The sequence below is a fragment of the Pinus tabuliformis genome, chromosome 4_2 (genome assembly GCF_031772625.1).
Source record: "Pinus tabuliformis cultivar Carrire ecotype Pingquan chromosome 4_2, CPIR1, whole genome shotgun sequence".
Classification (NCBI taxonomy): Eukaryota; Viridiplantae; Streptophyta; class Pinopsida; order Pinales; family Pinaceae; genus Pinus; species Pinus tabuliformis.
Window position 1 is genome coordinate 73,351,783 of NC_142304.1, and position 18,901 is coordinate 73,370,683.

General features: G+C 41.2%; 1 protein-coding gene across 2 annotated transcripts in view; it reads right to left on the bottom strand.

Moving 5' to 3' along the window:
• Positions 1–2,159: 2,159 nt before the first annotated feature.
• The window catches only part of LOC149168288 (uncharacterized), a 304,781-nt gene continuing 288,039 nt past the window's right edge, over positions 2,160–18,901 (bottom strand). The window contains exons 6-7 of one of the 2 annotated variants that reach the window (XM_089428217.1): positions 3,578–3,653; positions 2,160–3,418 (exon numbers count right to left, since the gene is read on the bottom strand). In XM_089428217.1, the coding sequence (XP_089284343.1) occupies positions 3,265–3,418; positions 3,578–3,653 (230 nt within the window). In that variant the 3' untranslated portion in view covers positions 2,160–3,264. The remainder of the gene's footprint in view (positions 3,419–3,577; positions 3,654–18,901) is intronic. The other variant, XM_089428216.1, reaches the window with a different exon arrangement.

An 18,901-nucleotide genomic window follows, 5' to 3' on the forward strand; every position in this document is an offset into this window, starting at 1 on the left:
TGGTTGTTATTATGTAATCCTTGACCAAAGAGTGTGTGCTATAAACTCTTGGCAAGTGAGGGATTGTTGAGTCATGAGTGGTTGTATATGAGTGCAGAAGATGTATTAGTTTTGTGTGCAGATGATTGAAAGTGTGGTTTGGCAAGGACACAGGTCGTATGTTGAATGGTGTTAATGCTTTTGGTGGTCCAAAATCTCTCAGTGGGAAGGATTGATCCAGGGGGATCTCTAAAGTACCAGTGGCATGAAGAAAAGGCTCAAAATTGAAAGTGGCAAAATCTTGACAAACTCAGAGTCAGATCGAAGTGCTCGATGCCCGGATCCTAACAACGCAAACGACACTCAAATCCGAGCTCGTATGGAGGAGATAGAGCTAGTCAAAGTTGAGGGTTGACTTGGACAAGTGACAAAATAAGGAGGAAGCAAATTGGCTAGTTCCGGCATCAGAATCTGGTCAACTTCCGGGAAAATTCGTGGGATCATTAATTTGCCTAATATCCCCTATAGTTCAAGAAGTTTCCTAAACAACTAAGTGGTTGGACTATATATATATATATTATATATATATCTATATATATATATAAAGGTAGCGGGCCACCAATCCTGCGACCCCAAATCCAATCTACCAAAAACTATATACCAAAATACATTTTAAAAATAGTGGGGACAGGCTGTCACCCCCTCCTCCCACGAAGTACATACATATAGCATTGGGGTCAACGCTCGTTGACCTGGAACCCCGCCCCATAAACCGGAGCCATCACATCAACATCGCACGGTGTCGGCGGGGTCGAACCCGCCTGACCCACGTGGCCCGCCCCCGAATGGACGACACCACATACAATGAATACGCCACCGTTAACAAAAAACAAACGCACACAATTTTGAGAGGGGCGAGATTTGATCCCCCGACCCCTCTCCAACTAATTGCCCAAATTACCATTACACCAAACCACATTGTGTGGTAAACTCCACCTGCAAACAAGTATTTAACTTGCCTTTGTAGATGTGCCAGGGGAGGAGGTCGACACGACTACCGAGATTTGTCATTATTTTATTGCTGTAGGGTGGACCCCTGATTCCTGGCAGGGGCCGAAACCTTGCCCCAGGGAATCTTGGGGGTATGAAAAGATTCAAAGAGGTGCAAGAAGTTTTTTTCTCATAATTGGGCATTTGGACAAGCATTTTTGCATGATTTTTCGCCAGGAATTCAGTGGTACTATCTGTTTTTGCAGCTGGTCTCTCCATTTTTCGTCCATATTCCAGCAAAGAGGTATAAGGAGTTTATGTAAATGTTGATTGTATTTATTCATTTTTCATGCCACTTAATGAATGAAAGCCTCTCCACTGTTGAGAAGGGCCCAGAGACATAGACCAAATTGGACAAACTCCGTTATCAAGTCTCTTGTCATCTTTTCATGCCTTTATGTGTTTCCTCTTTTCTTTCATGTGCACTTTAAGTTTCTATGGTTAAGCTGCAATTTATCCATGTAATTCTTCAATACCTCTGTAAGAAAAAGATCTTGGATCAACTAATGGCCAAGATTAAAACTTAACCAATGGCTAAGATCATCTCTGGATCAATTGTCTGAGTTTCTAGATGATTATCGCCTTATCTCATATAACACTGATTAATTAACCATATTCCCTAAGTTTAGATTTAAGAAATATTTAAAATGGTTAATAATCTAATTGAAACACTTCTAGGCGGAATTTCCAAAAACGATTTCTGGGTTTTGGAGATCTCATGTATTCTAGCCTCTCCACCAAATTTTGTGGCCAGGACACATCCAATGTTACAAAAACTAACATGTCTCTCTTTCTTGCAAAAGGAGATACAAGGCAACAAAAGTTCATGAAAACTCTACCAAGCTTCAACTGGGGGATCTAACAAACATTAAAGCTGAATAATTTCACACATCATGGCTAGGATAGATTTAGGAAAGAAATAGACAATATAGATATTGGGGCTATGGTTGTGACTCTAGCTCTTCATGCTCGTGTTGGGAGAAAGAGCCTTACTTGCAGATGCAAAGGCTCTTGATGAAACAATATATGTAAACTGATAGAATATAAATGTCATATAAGATGCATTTTATTTGAGAGAGAGAGATAGAGCCTTCAATTGTATGCACTTCCAATATACTTCGTTAATCATAGAAATAGCAATCAAGATTTTTACTTCTCATTGAAGTTTGAACTGCTACATGGAATATGGTAATATATACCTAAAACAATTACAAGTTTGATCTTATGCAAATATCAATGGCTGTATCTCCAGTTTCAGTTACATGTTGAGTCACAGCTACTAAAAGCTGCCCTCATAGCTCCTTCGACTAATTTCACAATCCTACTGTACAAGACGTAAAACACAGATTGTGGTTGAATCGCAACTAAAAGGCTGCACTCATAGCTCCTTCAAGTAATTTCATAAGCCTACTGTACAAGACGTAAAACATAGATTCCGGTTGAAATTTGAATTAGTTCTAATCCGCTGACAATAGACCATCCATTGAATAATAATGCCTTTCCCCAGTTGTACAAGATATCATCTTGAGAAGTTAACAGAAAATAAGTATTAGGATATGTTGCTTTTGACGAATGCACAAATTACCAATGCTAATTATTATAGTCACCATCCTTATAAGTCTTCCGATGTCATTATCCAAGCCTGCAAGGAAATTTAGGCTTCTGAATTGTATCTCTTACAATAAAAAAACATCAATTCCCAAATTCCAAAGGTTCCTCCAACATTTACTCATGGTATGCTTCGAACTTTGAAGAATAGTTGCAAATATTAGCAATATATTCCTGAGTTTGTCATCTCCCTGATATTATCGGCCAAAAGAATCATGATATTTTGAGGAACATGAAAATATTGCAAGATGATGGATGTTTTGCTCATTTTGAAGAGGAAAAGCAGGGATTGAAAAAAAAGGGGTTACAGTCCCCTTTTCTGGTAAAAAGGGTACAAGAAGGGGTTGCCCTTGATTTTTTCAAATACAAAAGAACAATATTTTAGTATTTTTTGTTGCTGAGATATTCCTGATAAGTTTCTTTCTGGACCCTTGGAAATATATTCACTGACATGATACTTGCGGCATCTGAAGAATTAAAGTTAACAAGTAACTGCTCCATTGCATCCTGATTTGATAAGTTTCATTAACGTAGTAGTTATTTCTAGAGCAGACATGTCATTAAAAGATCAATATATAAAGCTTATCAATACACATTGTTTCAAGTACGTTGTGGCAGTTACTGAATTTATGGTTCATCTAATTCAATAATAGACTTGGTAGAAGAGAATGATTCTTCTCTGTCAGAGTTAAAAGTGTCCATCTGAACCCAATTTCTGTAATCTTCTAACAGCTGTTCCAGGAAGACAGGAACAAGCCTATCAAGCAACGTTTGCATTATGCTGTGTAACAAAATGTGTTGTAACTTGTAAGCAACTACATTTAATATTATAAATCATGAAAAAGTATGTACAAAAAAAAATCCAGGTCAGTTAAAACATAACAGATAGCCAAGATCGTAATTGACGATCAATTGAGTCTGCAAAGTATGGAATGCTTACATATTTCCAGGACGTTCAACAACTGAGCTGGGAAGCAAAGAGAATGGGAGGGTGTAAACCTGAGTTACAATCAAAACTTATAACCTCCATATTCAGATAGTCACAGTTCATTATAATAAGTTATAACCAAATTCCAACAGTCAAATATAAATTTTTTCCTATCGAAACCATTCACTTGAACTAATCAATTCGGCTTCATTCAAGTTGATTCACTATCATTCAACACAAGGGATAGATCAGCTAATTTAAAAATATATTAGTTTATCTCATGCAGAGACTATAAAGGAACATTTCTAGTGATTAATCAAAGAAGCAAACACCTTAGTTGTGATGTTCCTTTTTCTGGTGTTCTTTATGACATGGTTACGATGGACTTTTAGAGTTGGGGGCAGATAGGTCATAGGTGCAGGTTGGTGTCATCAACGTGCCTAGGTGTTTTTGGAGGGGTTTTGCAGGGTTTCTACGAGGTCTGATGACATTCGCTTGGTATATTCCATCATCTGCATAGTTTGTCTTTCATTCCAGCACATTCAGACGACTTTAAAAAAACAGAGTTATTATTGGGCCTGACTCAATTAATTATGCTTAAGGTGACATTCCGGGAAGAATACTTGACAGAATACTTTAGTGTAATAGCTCGTTGGAACTGGAACGAGAAAATCTATAAGATGGGATAGTTAGAAGCGAGTTTCAGTGACCTGAGGAGACATGATGGCCCATTTACCCTTTTCCCACATTAAAAAGAATATTTTAATGGAAATAAAAGAGGAAAAAGTGCTCCATGATTAAAATAATAATAAAATAGCAGATTCTAGAGGGGTCCATCAGATCTATAAAAGAGGAGGAGGCCATTGGAAAACATCTTGGATTTGATATTTTTTCTTATATGAGTGGTTAAGAACCCGGTTCTTTATTTTAGCAATAGCACTAGGACAGAAACCCACGGGTGATTTAGAAAGATTGGGTGAGTACCCATCTCCCCTTGGTGAATTCATCCAAAATTCACAGGAGAGCTTAGTAGTGACATTTCAGTGCCGTTTTGGAGGCCAGTGCAGTGCAAAAGATTATCTTGAGGCCAACGTTCATCTTAGCTATTTTGGTTGTATATACATGTAACCACAGTGTATCCATTATAATAAAAGCTAGAATTTTCTGTTCATTGTGTTATTGGATTGCATTGCTCAGTGTATCCATTATAATAAAAGCTAGAATTTTCTGTTCATTGTGTTATTGGATTGCATTGCTCTGTTTGTTTTATTTTACATGGCATTCCTATGTTAAATGAATAATAATTTAATGGTGAAATTTGCTCTGTTTGTTTTATTTTACATGGCATTCCTATGTTAAATGAATAATAATTTAATGGTGAAATTTGGGTTGAGTTCGATTTTTGTAAATTTAGCAAAATATCCCGTTTGGGATATTATAATGGTATCAGCGCTGATGTTCATGCCAGCGTGACGGTTTAACGTGACGGCTTAATTTACAGATCAAATTCAAGCCAAAATCCAAGTTCAAAGTTTTCAATTGCAAATATTATTGTTTGAGGGCTTGACAAATTTTCCTATTAAGCATTGGACAAATTTTCTTCCGAATAGTCTTTGGTTCAATAACGATCCGACGAATCTATGAAGGAATTAAAAGAGCCATGAAAGACGCGGCCATCAAAATTATTAGAAGAGGGAAGGGGCGGCGGGACGGTGCTAATCATGTTATAAGGAGGCCACAATTTAAATTATTAAAAGGTTGAGATTATTTTATGACGGGGTCGCAAATATTATGAATGTCGTACTTAATCAAAGTGCCATTGTAAAATTGAAAGGCCGAATATTTCAAATTATCTTTGCTATGGCAAAGTCGATGGGTTGAGCCGACTGCGGGAATTCCTTCATCGTTCTGAGCAGAAAGGAAAATTATTTGGCTAGAGCCATCACCTTGAAGCCGTGAGCTTTCATTTTTTGGGCGTGATGGTGGATGATGGACCGACCTCCAGTTGTTTATTTTGCATGTGGTCAAAGCCGAGTACGTGCCACATTTGTGATGCTAGATACTTGCAGGGTCCTGATAATTGATTTCGCGTAGCATAAGTGGTCAACCGCACTCATCGTGAGGACTGGGCGTGACATATTGGAGCCGGTCTCAGTGTTCTTTTGAGGCGTGATCGATTGCCAGGACTGAGCGTATTTGCAGAGGGCCAAGTGCCATTGTTGCAATGTTGTATGGCTATGCATTGAATACTCGAACCAGATGATGGATCGACCGATCATTCATCAACGCATCGAACGAAGGTGGGGCAAGGTCGACGGTCGAGGTATGGCAAAGGAGAAAGTGCGCATGATGCATATGCGTTATAGTGCCGAAGCCAGTACGTAGAGGAGAATTAATTAATTGTCGTGTTGTGCCCAGAGCAGTGTCGTCATTTGTGTAATCAAGGGGCTCGACGTAGATTAACAGTTGAGGGAAGAGCATACGTTGATCGGGCCACATCAAAGACCAGAATTGTCTACGCTTGAATCCGTTTTTCCAGTACAACAACGGTCGATTCATAGTTCCAGGAAAGGAAGGCGTGATCACCAAAATCGTCAGGTAAATTATTGGTTATGCCGAGAGCCTGTTAGCTGCTAGGCATTGAAGATTTGTGGAACAAGGTCACAAGTCACTCCCTATTCGGTTGTTGTATATAAAGTACTGTCCTCCCTTTAATTTCTGGAAGTGCCTACAGTGCATTTGAAGTTCATTGTTATTTATATATCGTCCCTGCTGAAGAATATTTCTCTTCTTGGTGTTTCTAAGACGCTTTGAGGCTGCTACAGCTAGCTGAATTGGACGTGAAGCCATATGTGGAGTTTCAACTGCTTACCTCATACCTGAGCAAAATTCTGGAGATTATTCAACTGCCAGAGAAACTCTACGCACATCGAGGGGTTTGTCTGAAGTAGAGTACATCACAGTATTGTGTAAATCTTCTCATAAGTACTGTCATATGTCAGGGTTGCAGAGGTTTGAAGGGCAATGTGGCAGAGATGTTGCAAAGACAGTACGATTAGAGCAGAGAACCAGTGCATTTGACAAACTTGGCTGAGCATTGAATTGAAGTTTATCTCATTACCAGGATATCAGGTTTTCTCTATAACTCTTGTGGTATTGTATTTTCTTACAGAGTAATGCAATGCCCATATTATATCAGTCTTCATTACCATTATTTGTAAGTTCTCTTAAAATTTAAAGCAATATGTGTAATGTTACAAACTTGGATAAACAGCTATAGACAAAGCAAAAACAAAGACAACATCAAATTTTAAACATTTAGCAAATACTCATAAACTCCATAAGTAAGAACCAGCTGGGCCATTTTATTAATTCAATGGAGCAAGTACAATAGTATGAAGAAGTGCATTTGGGCTTGTCTCAAAGGCAAGTGTGACAGAACCCAGGTGATAAAACAATAATCTAAAATGTTGATAATCACTGCTCCAATGATGCTCTGCATTGCCCAGAAAATTTCACTACTAGCTAGAAAAGAACTGCTAGAAACCCCACCTCCGGTGCTCAGAAAATGCTGCAAAATTAATCTTGAGCTCTCCACCAAAAATCTAGAAAGGGTTTGGCCTATCTCCAAGCCAAAGTCGAACCCACAAAATGGTGCAAATTCCCTAGCTAACTAGCGATTTGCCCTGTTATAAGAATGAGGATTTCAAAATCAAATATCACTAGGAGAATTATAAAATTTTAATCACAGAGTCCTCTCACAAAACCTAGAAAAACCCAGAAATGGTTTGGCCGGATTTTGACTTTCCAAAATCGATCCCCAAAAAGCCCTATGCCCTCCAAAACTACTGAAGCACACTGCCTGCCAATACACCAGCGAAATCCTCCTCAAACACTTCAGAAAAGAAGGAATCACCTCCACTAATACTTTCCTTATCTCTGCCGACAAATATTAGCCTCAATGGCTGAGTCTCCACCTCCCACGTGTGCTCAATCTTCTCCTTCTACGCTAGCCTATGAAGTGCGAAATCCCCACTGAATGATAGCTCTCTCCTCCAACCCAAAAACTCGCCCAAATGGCAGCAAATCACTAGAGCTTCTCTCCTAAAATTTCTCCCGGCAAAAGCTCCCCTGAAGAATGTCAAAATCACAACTTCGTTTCTCCTATCGCATCCTCCAGAAATACACAGCACCTGGAGACGCTAAATACAAATGCTGCAAACCACACTGAAAATCACCTCTGGAAGATTATGGATGAACCTCTCTAGGGTGGCACTTGTAGTACATTGAAGAAATGGTGAGTTCTCTGCTTGGAAAAATTGCTAAACAACAAGTGACCCGACTAAGCAGCTCTAGCAATTGAGAAGAAATTTGATATGCTAAAGATGATGAAATGAGGAGAGCTGCCTTCCTTTTATAGATTTCGTGGAACACTTTTCCCTCCATCGTGGGTCCCTCACTTAACCATCGACTTCCCCTTTCATGCAATTCGAACTAGGGAGTGCGTATTCTCCTAGTGTGGGTGGCCCCCACGTGTAACTTAACTACACCAAAATAACTTCTACTAAAGTCTAAACCTCCTAATAAAATCGAATGGGTCTCATCACCTCCAAAATTGGCACCAAAATGTAGTGATTAATTCTATTCGAAATTAATTTAGGAAGGGATATTACAATATGCTAGATCAACAGAGACATGATTCTAAGGTGGACCTTGAAAAGTCCCTAGACACTCTCAAGAGCCTTCTCAAAGGATTAAATCAACACCAGTTCAAGACCCCAAGCGACAATGCTTCATTAGACCAGTAGAACAACAAACCATTCTCAAGAGGGGTTCATGCCTTTATTCAGCGAGAGCAACTCAAGGATGTGCAGAAGGGGTAGGAAATAAGACACCAAATTCTTGCACTTGGGATAGATTTAAAACATATGAGGTCACATGGAAAGTTCTTTTCAAACTTGATGAACTAGATGCACTCCTTTCCAAAGTGAGCCAGTTAGAAGGGAAAAAACTAATTTGGGTTCTAAAACCAACTATGCTTGCTCTCATACAACCACTGTTTTTAAAAACGATCGGCTTGGAATCGACTCGGCCGAGTTGGTCCGAGCCAGACCTCCCAACGCTGACTTGGCCTAGGAAACGGTTCGGCTGGCCGGGTTAATACCAAGTTGGCCGAGTTGTCTAACAACTCGGCCGGCTCGATATTAACCTGCCCGGCTTAGCCGAGTCCGTATTAACTCAGCCGGGTTGCGTATAGCCGCCCAACAACCTAAAAAAACTGCGATTTTTTTTTAAATGTTAAGTGTGGGGGACTCCAAAGCACTTTATTTTTTGTTTATTTGGTCTTTGGGGTCCATTCCCCTTTCCTAAACCCTATTTAACTCACCCAACCCCTCTCATTTCCTCATAGCCATCTCATGCATTTGAGTGAGAATTTCAGTGAGAGTTTGTGAGGAGTTGTTGAGTTTGTTTTTGGAGCAGTAGTGAGGAGTCTTGGGCAAGCATTGTAGCTGGAGTGAGGAGCTTTTTGGGCAGCCATTTGGAGCAACATTGAGGAGTTGGTTTCTTGGAGCAAGCTTGAGGAGGCAGTTTGTGCCTGGAGGTATTTTTTTCACTTGTAGAAATCTGCTTTTGCTTCTTAAATTTTATGTGCAAATCTTGAAATCCTAAAGAGTGTTTTTTGTGAAAGAAATGAACATTGAATCAATGTTTTTTTGTTTTGTTTTCATTTTCAGATTTTTTGTTTTCATTTCCAAGTCAAAAAATGGCACCTAGAGTGAAAGATGCTGCTTGGGCATATGTTGAAATGGTTGATAGTCAAATGCATTGCAAATTTTTGCCATAGGAAAATTAAGGAAGGTCCTGGGGGCATTAATAGGCTGAAACAACACTTGGCAGGGATTAGAGGCCAAATTACTCTATGCACCTCACCAGAAATTGGGGAGATTAGGAAGAATTTGTTAGCCAGCTTTAAGAAGTTTAAAGAAGATAAAGCTAGGCAAAAAGAGTTAGAGGCTAAAATTGGGAGGAAGAAGAATATACAAAAAATGTTGGCTACCAACCCCCATTTTGATTTTGAGGGTTCTTCCTCTATCCTTTGTACTAATGCATCCAACCCCTTACGATATGTTCCTCCCTCTTTTGAGTCTATTCAAGAAAAGGGAAAGGGTAGAATGAAAAAGGGTGACATGAATATCAAAATTTATTTCACTCCCTCCTCTCTATCAGATGCACATGGTCCTCAAGCTAGTAGAAGTCAAATGCAACCCACTTTAGATGACCATTGGAAGAAAGAATTGAGGGAGACTACTTGTGATTACATAGCTAAATGGTGGTATGATGCTGATATCCCCTTCAATGCTTCCCGTTCATCATATTATGAGCCTATGTTTGATGCCATACATGCTGCTGGAAAAGGCTTCAAAGGCCCTACTATGCATGAGCTAAGGGAGTATCGTTTGCAGAAAGAAATTTTATCCATTAATGATTATTTGAAAGATTTCAAGGACCCATGGGCAAGAACAGGATGTACCATCATGTCAGATGGATGGACTGATCAAAGAAACCTACCATCATAAACTTTCTTATCTTCTGCCCACAGGGAACTATGTTTCTAAAATCAGTTGATGCATCTGATAAGGTAAAAGATGGGCAATTGTTGTTTCAGCTATTGGATGAGGTTGTTGAGGAGGTGGGGGTGGCTAATGTTGTTCAAGTCATAACAGATAATGCCTCTAACTATGTTCTTGCTGGTAAACTGTTAGAGGAAAAACACAAGACCATCTTTTGGACCCCATGTGCTACACATTGCATAGACCTCATGCTTAAGAATATTGGAAAATTAGATTGGGTCAAAAACATTGTAGATCATGCCAAAAGCATAACAAAATTTATCTACAATCATTCATGGTTTTTGAGCCTCATAAAGAAACACACAGGGGGCATGGATATTATTAAGCTTGCCATCACTAGATTTGCTACTCATTTTTTGACATTGCAATCTATGCTTTCACAACATAGAAACTTGCAAAAAAAAATTCCAGTGAAGAATGGAATCTAAGCCAGTGGTTTCACAAACTGGAAGGCAAATAATTGAAAAAGAAAGTTAATGAGAAAATATTTTGGAGAAAGGCAGCAGAGATTGTGAAGCTTGCTGAGCCACTGGTTAAGGTGTTGCGGTTGGTGGATGGGAAAAGATTGGCTATGGGCTTCATTTATGAAGCTATGGATCAAGCAAAGGAGCAAATAAAGAGGGCATACAATGATAAAGTAGCTAAGTATGGGTCCTTTTGGGCAATCATTGATGAAAGATGGAACAATCAACTCCATCGCCCTATACATGCAGCTGGGTATTTTTTGAACCCACGGTATCATTATAAAGCTAAGGCGACAGGAGCTTTGAGGGGGGAGGTTAGAGATGGATTGATTGACTGCATTGATTGCATGATCCCTTTGGAGTGTGATCAGCTAGAGATACACCAACAAGTGACAACCTTCACCAATGCCTCAGGTACCTTTGGGAAGAACCTAGCAAAGATTGCAAGGGAAGCAGATGAGCCAAGTAAACAAAAATTTCAATTTTCAAATTCTTGATACTTATTTTGTTAAATCGTTTATAATCTGAAAGTTGGATATAATTTGTGATTTTGTTGAGCTAACTCATTACACTCCTATGTTTTTTGCAGCACAATGGTGGGAGGCTTTTGGTAGCCATTGTCTTGAATTGCAGAAGTTTGCAATTTGTATTTTGAGTCAAACTTGCAGTGCTACTGGGTGTGAGCGCAATTGGTCTGTCTTTGAAAGGATTCGCACAAAGAAAAGAAACCGTTTGGATAAAAAATGGTTAAATGATCTAGTTTATGTCCAATACAACCTCCGACTCAGGCACATCAATTGCTGAACAAAAGACCTAATTCAGATCCCATTGTGTTGGAAGACATTGATACAACATTAGATTGGGTAGTGGAGAGTCATCCAACAGAGTTTGCTTCTGATGAGGATATGGATTATGAATTACAGACAATAGCATCACTCGAACATAATGTTCAGTTGAATGCAGATCCTGATCCACTTGTACCAGCCTCAACCTCACAGCCAGCAAGTCCTCCAGTTGCAGGTGCTTCCTCTGCTCAGCCACGACAGAAGCGCATATCTCGTCTATCTCAGCCTGCATCTGCTGCACAGCCTGCTAGTGCTACCACTTCTACAGTTGCAGTTGGAGATGATGATGAGGAGCCATGGGGCCCCCTGTCTGACTCTGATGATGATCCAAAGATTGATCCACATGATCTCGGCTCCTCTGGCAATAGCCAGTAGTACTGGTCATAGTTTACTTTTGTTGTAGAGGCCATATCTAGCCTCCTTGGTTATGTGTTTTTGTTTTGATCTCTATATCATGAATCATGATTCATGATCATGTATGTATTGGACAGTGCACTGGGTGCCATTTTGATATAATGGATATATTCATGAGCCTACTTTGATCATATGTTGTCTTCTATCTATATTATAATGCTATGTGTTTGGAAACATGAATAAAAATCTTTAAAATTATGTTTTTTTATAAAAAATAAATATTTAATATATTTTTTACAACAACCGAGTCATTGAAATCAAGCCGACCGAGTCGATATTGAGTCGGAGTCGGAGTCGACCCTCAGCCAAGTCGGAGTCCGAGTCAGAGTTTTAAAACATTGCATACAACACAAGTTCTTGGGGGAACCTTGTGAAGGGGTTAGACTTCTAGTTGCATCTTGTCTCAGTGACATCATGAGACTAACCGCGCCTACAACTCCTTACAATGATGAGAGTTTTCAAACTAATAGTAGAAACTTTCCAAGACTTGGACAACAGTGCAGGCTCTACCTGTGGGAAGAAGCTTGAGATTTTAGAAGTCATGACCTGATCCGGATTTAAACAGGAACACAACAAATTACAGAGATAACCATAAACACAGAGATGCAGCAGAAATAATACTTCATTTCATTAATGTAAAATACTGAAATATGCTTACAAATAGAAATGGAAATAAACCAGCTAGGGCGATGGTAGCTTTCTCTGAGAAGAGATGTGGCGGATACATGCCTCTGAATTGTGTTACAATGAGGCTCGAAGGCTTATTTATTGTTGAGAAACAATGGAAATCCCTTAACATCCAAAATCCTAACCCTAGAAGATGAAACGCCAAACTGTGGGCCCCGTTTGGGTAAATTGGTATGTCAACTTCCTGGGGTTGTAACTTTGGCATACGATCTTCGTTTGAAGCGTACAATAGTTCATTAGAAAGATCTATCCAAGGACTACCACTTTGGGAAGAGTAACATCAGTCCATGGTCCCATGTTGGCTCCTAGATTTCCAAAAAAACATCGTTTAGGGCCTCAAAATGGCTCCGGAATTTCAAGACCCGAAAAACTGCTAAAAATAGTAAATTGTGCTACAATTACGGAAACTGAAAAATTGAAAGAGACAATTGTGGGGGTCCAAGTGGGATAGGTGGGTGGCCACCAACATCCACCTAGATCATTCCTCCCCCCTTAAGAAGCAATGGTCCCCATTGTGTTGAGTTCCTCCATCTGCTGAACCTGGTCCCTGGTGAGTTGTTCTGCAATCTCGGATGTGTCTAGTAATGGTGGGGAGCATGGTCGACGATGGTCCACATTGAACACTCGGTGTAGACGAGGGAACGTTGTGCTCCAAAGAATTGTTTCCCACAGCCTTGGTAATGGTGTAAGGACCATGTCGGAGTGGTCTGAGCTTTTGATAGGTTCTGGTAAGGCATTCTTTCTGCCGATGAAACCAGACTTTGTTCCTCAACTAAAACTTGTGTGGTACCCCTGTGAGTGAGAAGAAGTTGTTCCTATGTTCTTTTATGACCATATCCCTCTGTTGTTGCTACTGCTGCGTGGAGGAACCCTTCACGGGGGTCATGGATGTGGCGGTGATCTTCCCCTTACTTTGGGAGCGAACCAGAAAAAAAATGAATTTCCTAGTTTGGGAGATGAGCTTGCTGCCCTTCTTAGCAGCAATCAAAGAGGTAGCACTAGGTGGGGCTACCTCTGGTATCCTGTATAATGAATTAACTAAAGAAATAATAACAGCGCGAGTCCTTGACTCATACACTGCATGTCGCCTCCACAAGTTTGGTTGGCCTAATAATACATCGCAAACATCTAGAGGTGTAACATCACACAATACCTCGTCTGTGAAGGGTTTGATGCTGTAGGGAAGGCGACACTGCTGGCGAACTCGGAGATCTCGTCCTTGGTAAAGCCACCCGATACTGTACAGTTGCGGGTGTGGTGTAGTCAGTAGGCCCAACCGCTTCACGACCTCTGCTAACATGAAGTTCTTTTGGCTGCCATTGTCGACAATGAATTGCAGAGGCGAACCCTTCACCCACATCTGTGAGTGGAAAAGACGCTCCCCCTCCTCTGGATCTTCGGGCTCATTCTCTTGGATCTTGGCCGTGGCAACAGTGGCGTTGGGCTCTGCATCAATGATCTGCTTCCCTTTGCCATTCCTCTTGTCGGGTTCTAACTCAGGGTCGGAACATGCATTTGATTCGGAAGCTGTCAACTCGGCCACCAGCGATTGCTTGGTCCAACACTCACTTGTGTTATGAGTGGGACTCTTGCAGAACTCACACCACTTTCCTGTGCCCTTCTTCAACTTCGTGGTGTTGTTCTTTTCTTGCAGCTTCAACGGGTTGTCTTGGGTCACCCCGCCTTGGATTTGTCCTTTGGTCTTCGGATTTGCAGATCCAAAGTCTCGCTTCTTTTGTTTCAACTTCTGCTCGATTTTGACAGCATATCGGTACGCCGTGTCGAGCGAGGAGATGTTCAGGAACTCCATCTCTTCTTGGATGTACCTGTGTAGGCAACCGCGGTATTTGAGTACAAAATGTAGCTCAAAATCCTTGATACCCAACTGTGTGCGAAGGGTATGAAAAATGTTTGTGAACTCTGGTACATCTTGGTCCCTTCCCTGCCGCAGCGTGGTCCACTTTATGTATTTGTCCTCATAGCTTTTGACAGGGTAGTATTGCTCCTTGACGGCATCTCGGAATGAATTCCAAGTGGGTGCGGCTGAAAATAGTGAGCCTGTAATTTCATCCTTCTGCTAGCAGTAGGTTTCTCACTAGTCCTTGACGTGGGGGGCTGCTTTGAGGAGAGTAAAAACAATCTTTTCCTGACTCGAAAATTCAAGAACAGAAAAATACCTTCTAGCAGATTTAACCATTTATCTACGGCATCTGCGTCTATCTGACCCTCGAATATGGGTATTTCAAAATTAACTTGTACGTTAAATGGTGTGGCATTTCCAGAGTAGCTGTTGGAAGCCGATGCGTCGCCTCTGGGTAGCCGCTGAAGGATCTAGGAAAAGTTGTCCATCATCGCGTTCCTTTGCCGCTCGAGGGCTTCTTCGAGCAAGATTTTGATAGGATCTCCTGCTCCCTCGTCTTTCCTTTCATCCGCCATGGGAGGCTGTCAGGATTTGCGAGACTGGTCTTGCAAAGGTTCGACCAGTTCAAGCCCTAACTCCTTATATCCTAACCAGGTTGGGGACATGCAAAGAAAAAATAGAGCACTCTGACGCCACTGATCTGGATTTAAACAGGAATGCAACAAATTACAGATAACCATAAACACAGAGATGTAGCGGAAATAATACTTCATTTCATTAATGTAAAATACTGAAATATGTTTACAAACAGAAATGGAAATAAACCAGCTAGGGCGATGGTAGTTTATCTCTAAGAAGAGATGTGGCGGCTACATGCCTCTGAACTGTGTTACAATGAGGCTCGAAGGCCTATTTATTGTTGAGAAACAATGAAAAACCCGTAACATCCAAAAACCTAACCCTAGAAGATGAAACACCAAATCGTGGGCCCTGTTTGGGTAAATTGGTACATCAACTTCCCGGGGTCGTAACTTTGGCATACGATCTCCGTTTGACGCGTACAATAGCTCGTTAGAAATATCTATCCGAGGACTACCACTTTTTGAAGAGCAACATCTCCCAAATTTCCCAAAAAAATGTCGTTTAGGGCCTCAAAACAGCTCTGAAAGTTTAGGACCCGAAAAACTACTAAAAATAGTAAATTGTGCTACAATTACGAAAATTGAAAAACTGAAAGAGATAGTTGTGGGGGTCCAAGTGGGATAGGTGGGTGGCCACCAACATCCACTTGGATCATGACCATGGTCAGAACATATGAAATCATGTTAGATCTGGAGTGTGATGGCTTGATTCATCAGGTGTTCCAATGCTTATTTAGCATTAGGAAACATCATCATGATAGGGTCATAACACATATGCAGTCCATTTTGTCTTCATGTATGGAAGGTCGTGATGCCATTTGCAAGGAGTTGCGGACTAGATTGTTGAGCATTTGGAGGAGAGAACAATTGGTCTCACCTGCTGCTTATGAACTAGCTAAAAGGTTGGTTGAGCAGAACATTGATCTGCTCGAAAGACAATTGACTAGGGAGTGTTGATTTCTGGTAGCGTCGGATATGCTCTAAGTCTCAAATTTTGCAGGGAGAATTAGACACATGCATTCTTGAATACCTAGAAATCGTTTTGGGAAATTCCACCCGGAGACAGTTTTATTAAAATAATTAATTATTTTTAATGGGACCCTAAGTCTAAACTTAGGAAATTAAAATAATTAATGGGTATTAATCTAAACTGTGGGTGTAACTTCTAGAAGAAGGCGAAGATCAAGTCAAAATAATCCAAGTCATTGATTAAAATCTAATCTAGGATGTTGATTGATCAACGAGAGGATTATAAGAAAAGGCTTGATGGGCACTTGGAGAACACACAGAGAGTTCAAAAGATCGAATTTATGAAGCAGAGCAGCTGTCGGTGAGAAATTCAAAGTGAGCTTTTGTAGTGAGGGGCAGGGATAGTATTCGAAGGAAAATTTTTCCTGGTCGGAGAATACTCAACATAGAAGGCAGAGAGAGATCCAGTGGTGGTAGTGCAGAGCCAGAGGGGCTGACGTAGAGCTACGCAGGTCCACGTAGAGGCAGCGTAGGCTAACGCAGAGGCAATGTAGAAGCCGAGAGGAAGTCCAAAAATTTGCTAAAGGAATCGATTTCAGAAGCTGGGCATCGGGGTGTGAGACTGGGAGGCAGAAATTGAAGTTCTTTGGCAGCAAATTGATCAGCTGGAGGAGTGACGCTGGGCTAACGCAAACACCGTGTAGAGGCAGCACAGAGACAGCCAGGGGCAACCATTCAGAGGCTGGATCAACCAAGATTTCCGGTGATAGTGTGAGGTAATCTCACAGATCTCTCTGTCAGTGATATTCTCTGTAACTCTATTGTCGGGAAGGCATCCAGAAGTTGTATTCAGAAATTACTACTGCATAATAATAAAACCGTCAAAGCTGCTCACCGGTTTTCCCACATTGGTTTTTTCCGGGGACATTTGTCCAAAAACTGTGTTGTACCTTTTTTTTGTTCAGTTTCTTGTTTCAACATATTATTTTACATAGTGGATGCTGCAGTTGTATTTACTTCGATATTTATCATATAACACAGTAAATAACTTGTATGGATTAATAAAGTAGGAGAAGTAACATCAGTGTGCTGCAGTAGGCATTTCGAGTTTACGAATTTTCACATGGTATCAGAGTAGTGCAAGTGAAGCAAGAAGAACAATGCCAGAGAACCTAGCGCTAAGCAGAAAAGGAGATCGAAATAGTTGCAAGAGGCAGCAGTTCGAATCCCCAGAGGGGTTTGCGCAGTTCAGGCCCGGAGGGCCAGATTTTCGTGTAAATCTCTATAAATGAGTTGACAAAGAGGTAAGATTTCCAGATCGAAATCTATCAGCGACAGAGGGAGAAGTGCAGCAGAAGCTCCAACGAAGAGGGGTTTTTCTGGTGGGACGCAGTTTTCTACAGGCAATTGTTGGGCAGAAAAATGTCAGATGGAAGAGGGAGACATGTTTGAGGGAATTCTTCCTCAGAGAACTTCCAACCAAGAACTCTGATTTCTCATTTAGCTGAGCAGCAGATCTACTGACTCTAGCAAGGAGTGTGTAGGCTAGCCTAGGAGCTGCCCAAAGGAGAGAGGGAGCAATTCAACATTCTAGCAGAGATGGCCACGGATGGGCAGGATCCATGGAAGAGCATCAAATTAGATCCAATTGCTGCAAATTTCTCACATGGGTCAGTATCCTTGCTACAGGAGCCCAACAAAATCAGTAGCAGGGGGATCACAATGTTAGCAGACGAAGCTAGTCATTCAAATGACAATTGCATAGATAGTTGCAGTCAGTTTCCGGAAGATAGTTGTAGATCTAGTTGCTGTGACACAGGCAATGTAAATTACCTAGTTGCAGTATGCAGGAGCAGTTCTAGCCAGGAAATTCCCAGCGCAGAGCTTCGCAGTCCAGTTTCCAGTGCAGGAGGACTGTGTGAATTGCCAGGAGGGAGAAGAGAGATTTCCCATAGGGAGATTGAGACTCAAAGGGAGTCTAGTTTCAAAGGGAGCAACCCTATGGAAGCTAGTACTTTAGGATCTGCGGATATCAGACTCATTATTGCAGGAGTTGCAGCAGCAGTTTAGAAGGATAAGAGGAGTAGTAGCAGCCACAGTATGAGTAGATCATATTTCGCCACGTTGGCAGCCATACCTCCAGGAGTGAGGTGGGGTGATTTGGTTTTGTAGCCCCAGAGAGCTACATATGGGCAGGATCCTTGAGGAGCCCACCTCTTGGATCAATTCCTTGTTACAGGAGCCCAGAAAAGAAGTAGCAGGTGGACTGGGCCAGTTGATGCAAAGGAGTGTTGGAGTGATAGTTGCAGTGGCTAGGAGCGCCAAAGACTGAGCAACATAGAGGAGTTTGCAGCAGTGCAGATGGCACAAAGCAGAGGTCAGCAATAATGTAGAGGTTTTAGAGGGTCAGCGCAGAGACTAGCAATAGTCAGACTGTAGCAGCGAGATGCATCACACTAAACACCGGTTGAGTAATTTGGGATGCCTTTCTGTTGCTAATGTAGTAGCAACAACGGTTGGGGAAGGGTGCAATGCAGATGCAGTATTGGCAGTGGCAGTGCCAACAGAAGCACAAATGCAGAATTAAGAGGGAGTTGCAGTACAGATGCAGTGTTGACAGTGGCAGGGCCAACAACATTACAGATGCAACATTTGTGCAGCAGTTGGTGTACAAGTGTCAGACATCAACAATGCAAAAGGAGATTTTATAGAACATAGCGATGCTTCAGCAAGTTGCATTGCTAGAGCACATTCCTCGCTAACAAGGAGTGTTGATTTTTGGTAGCATTGGATGTGCTCTAAGTCTCAAATTTTGCAGGGAGG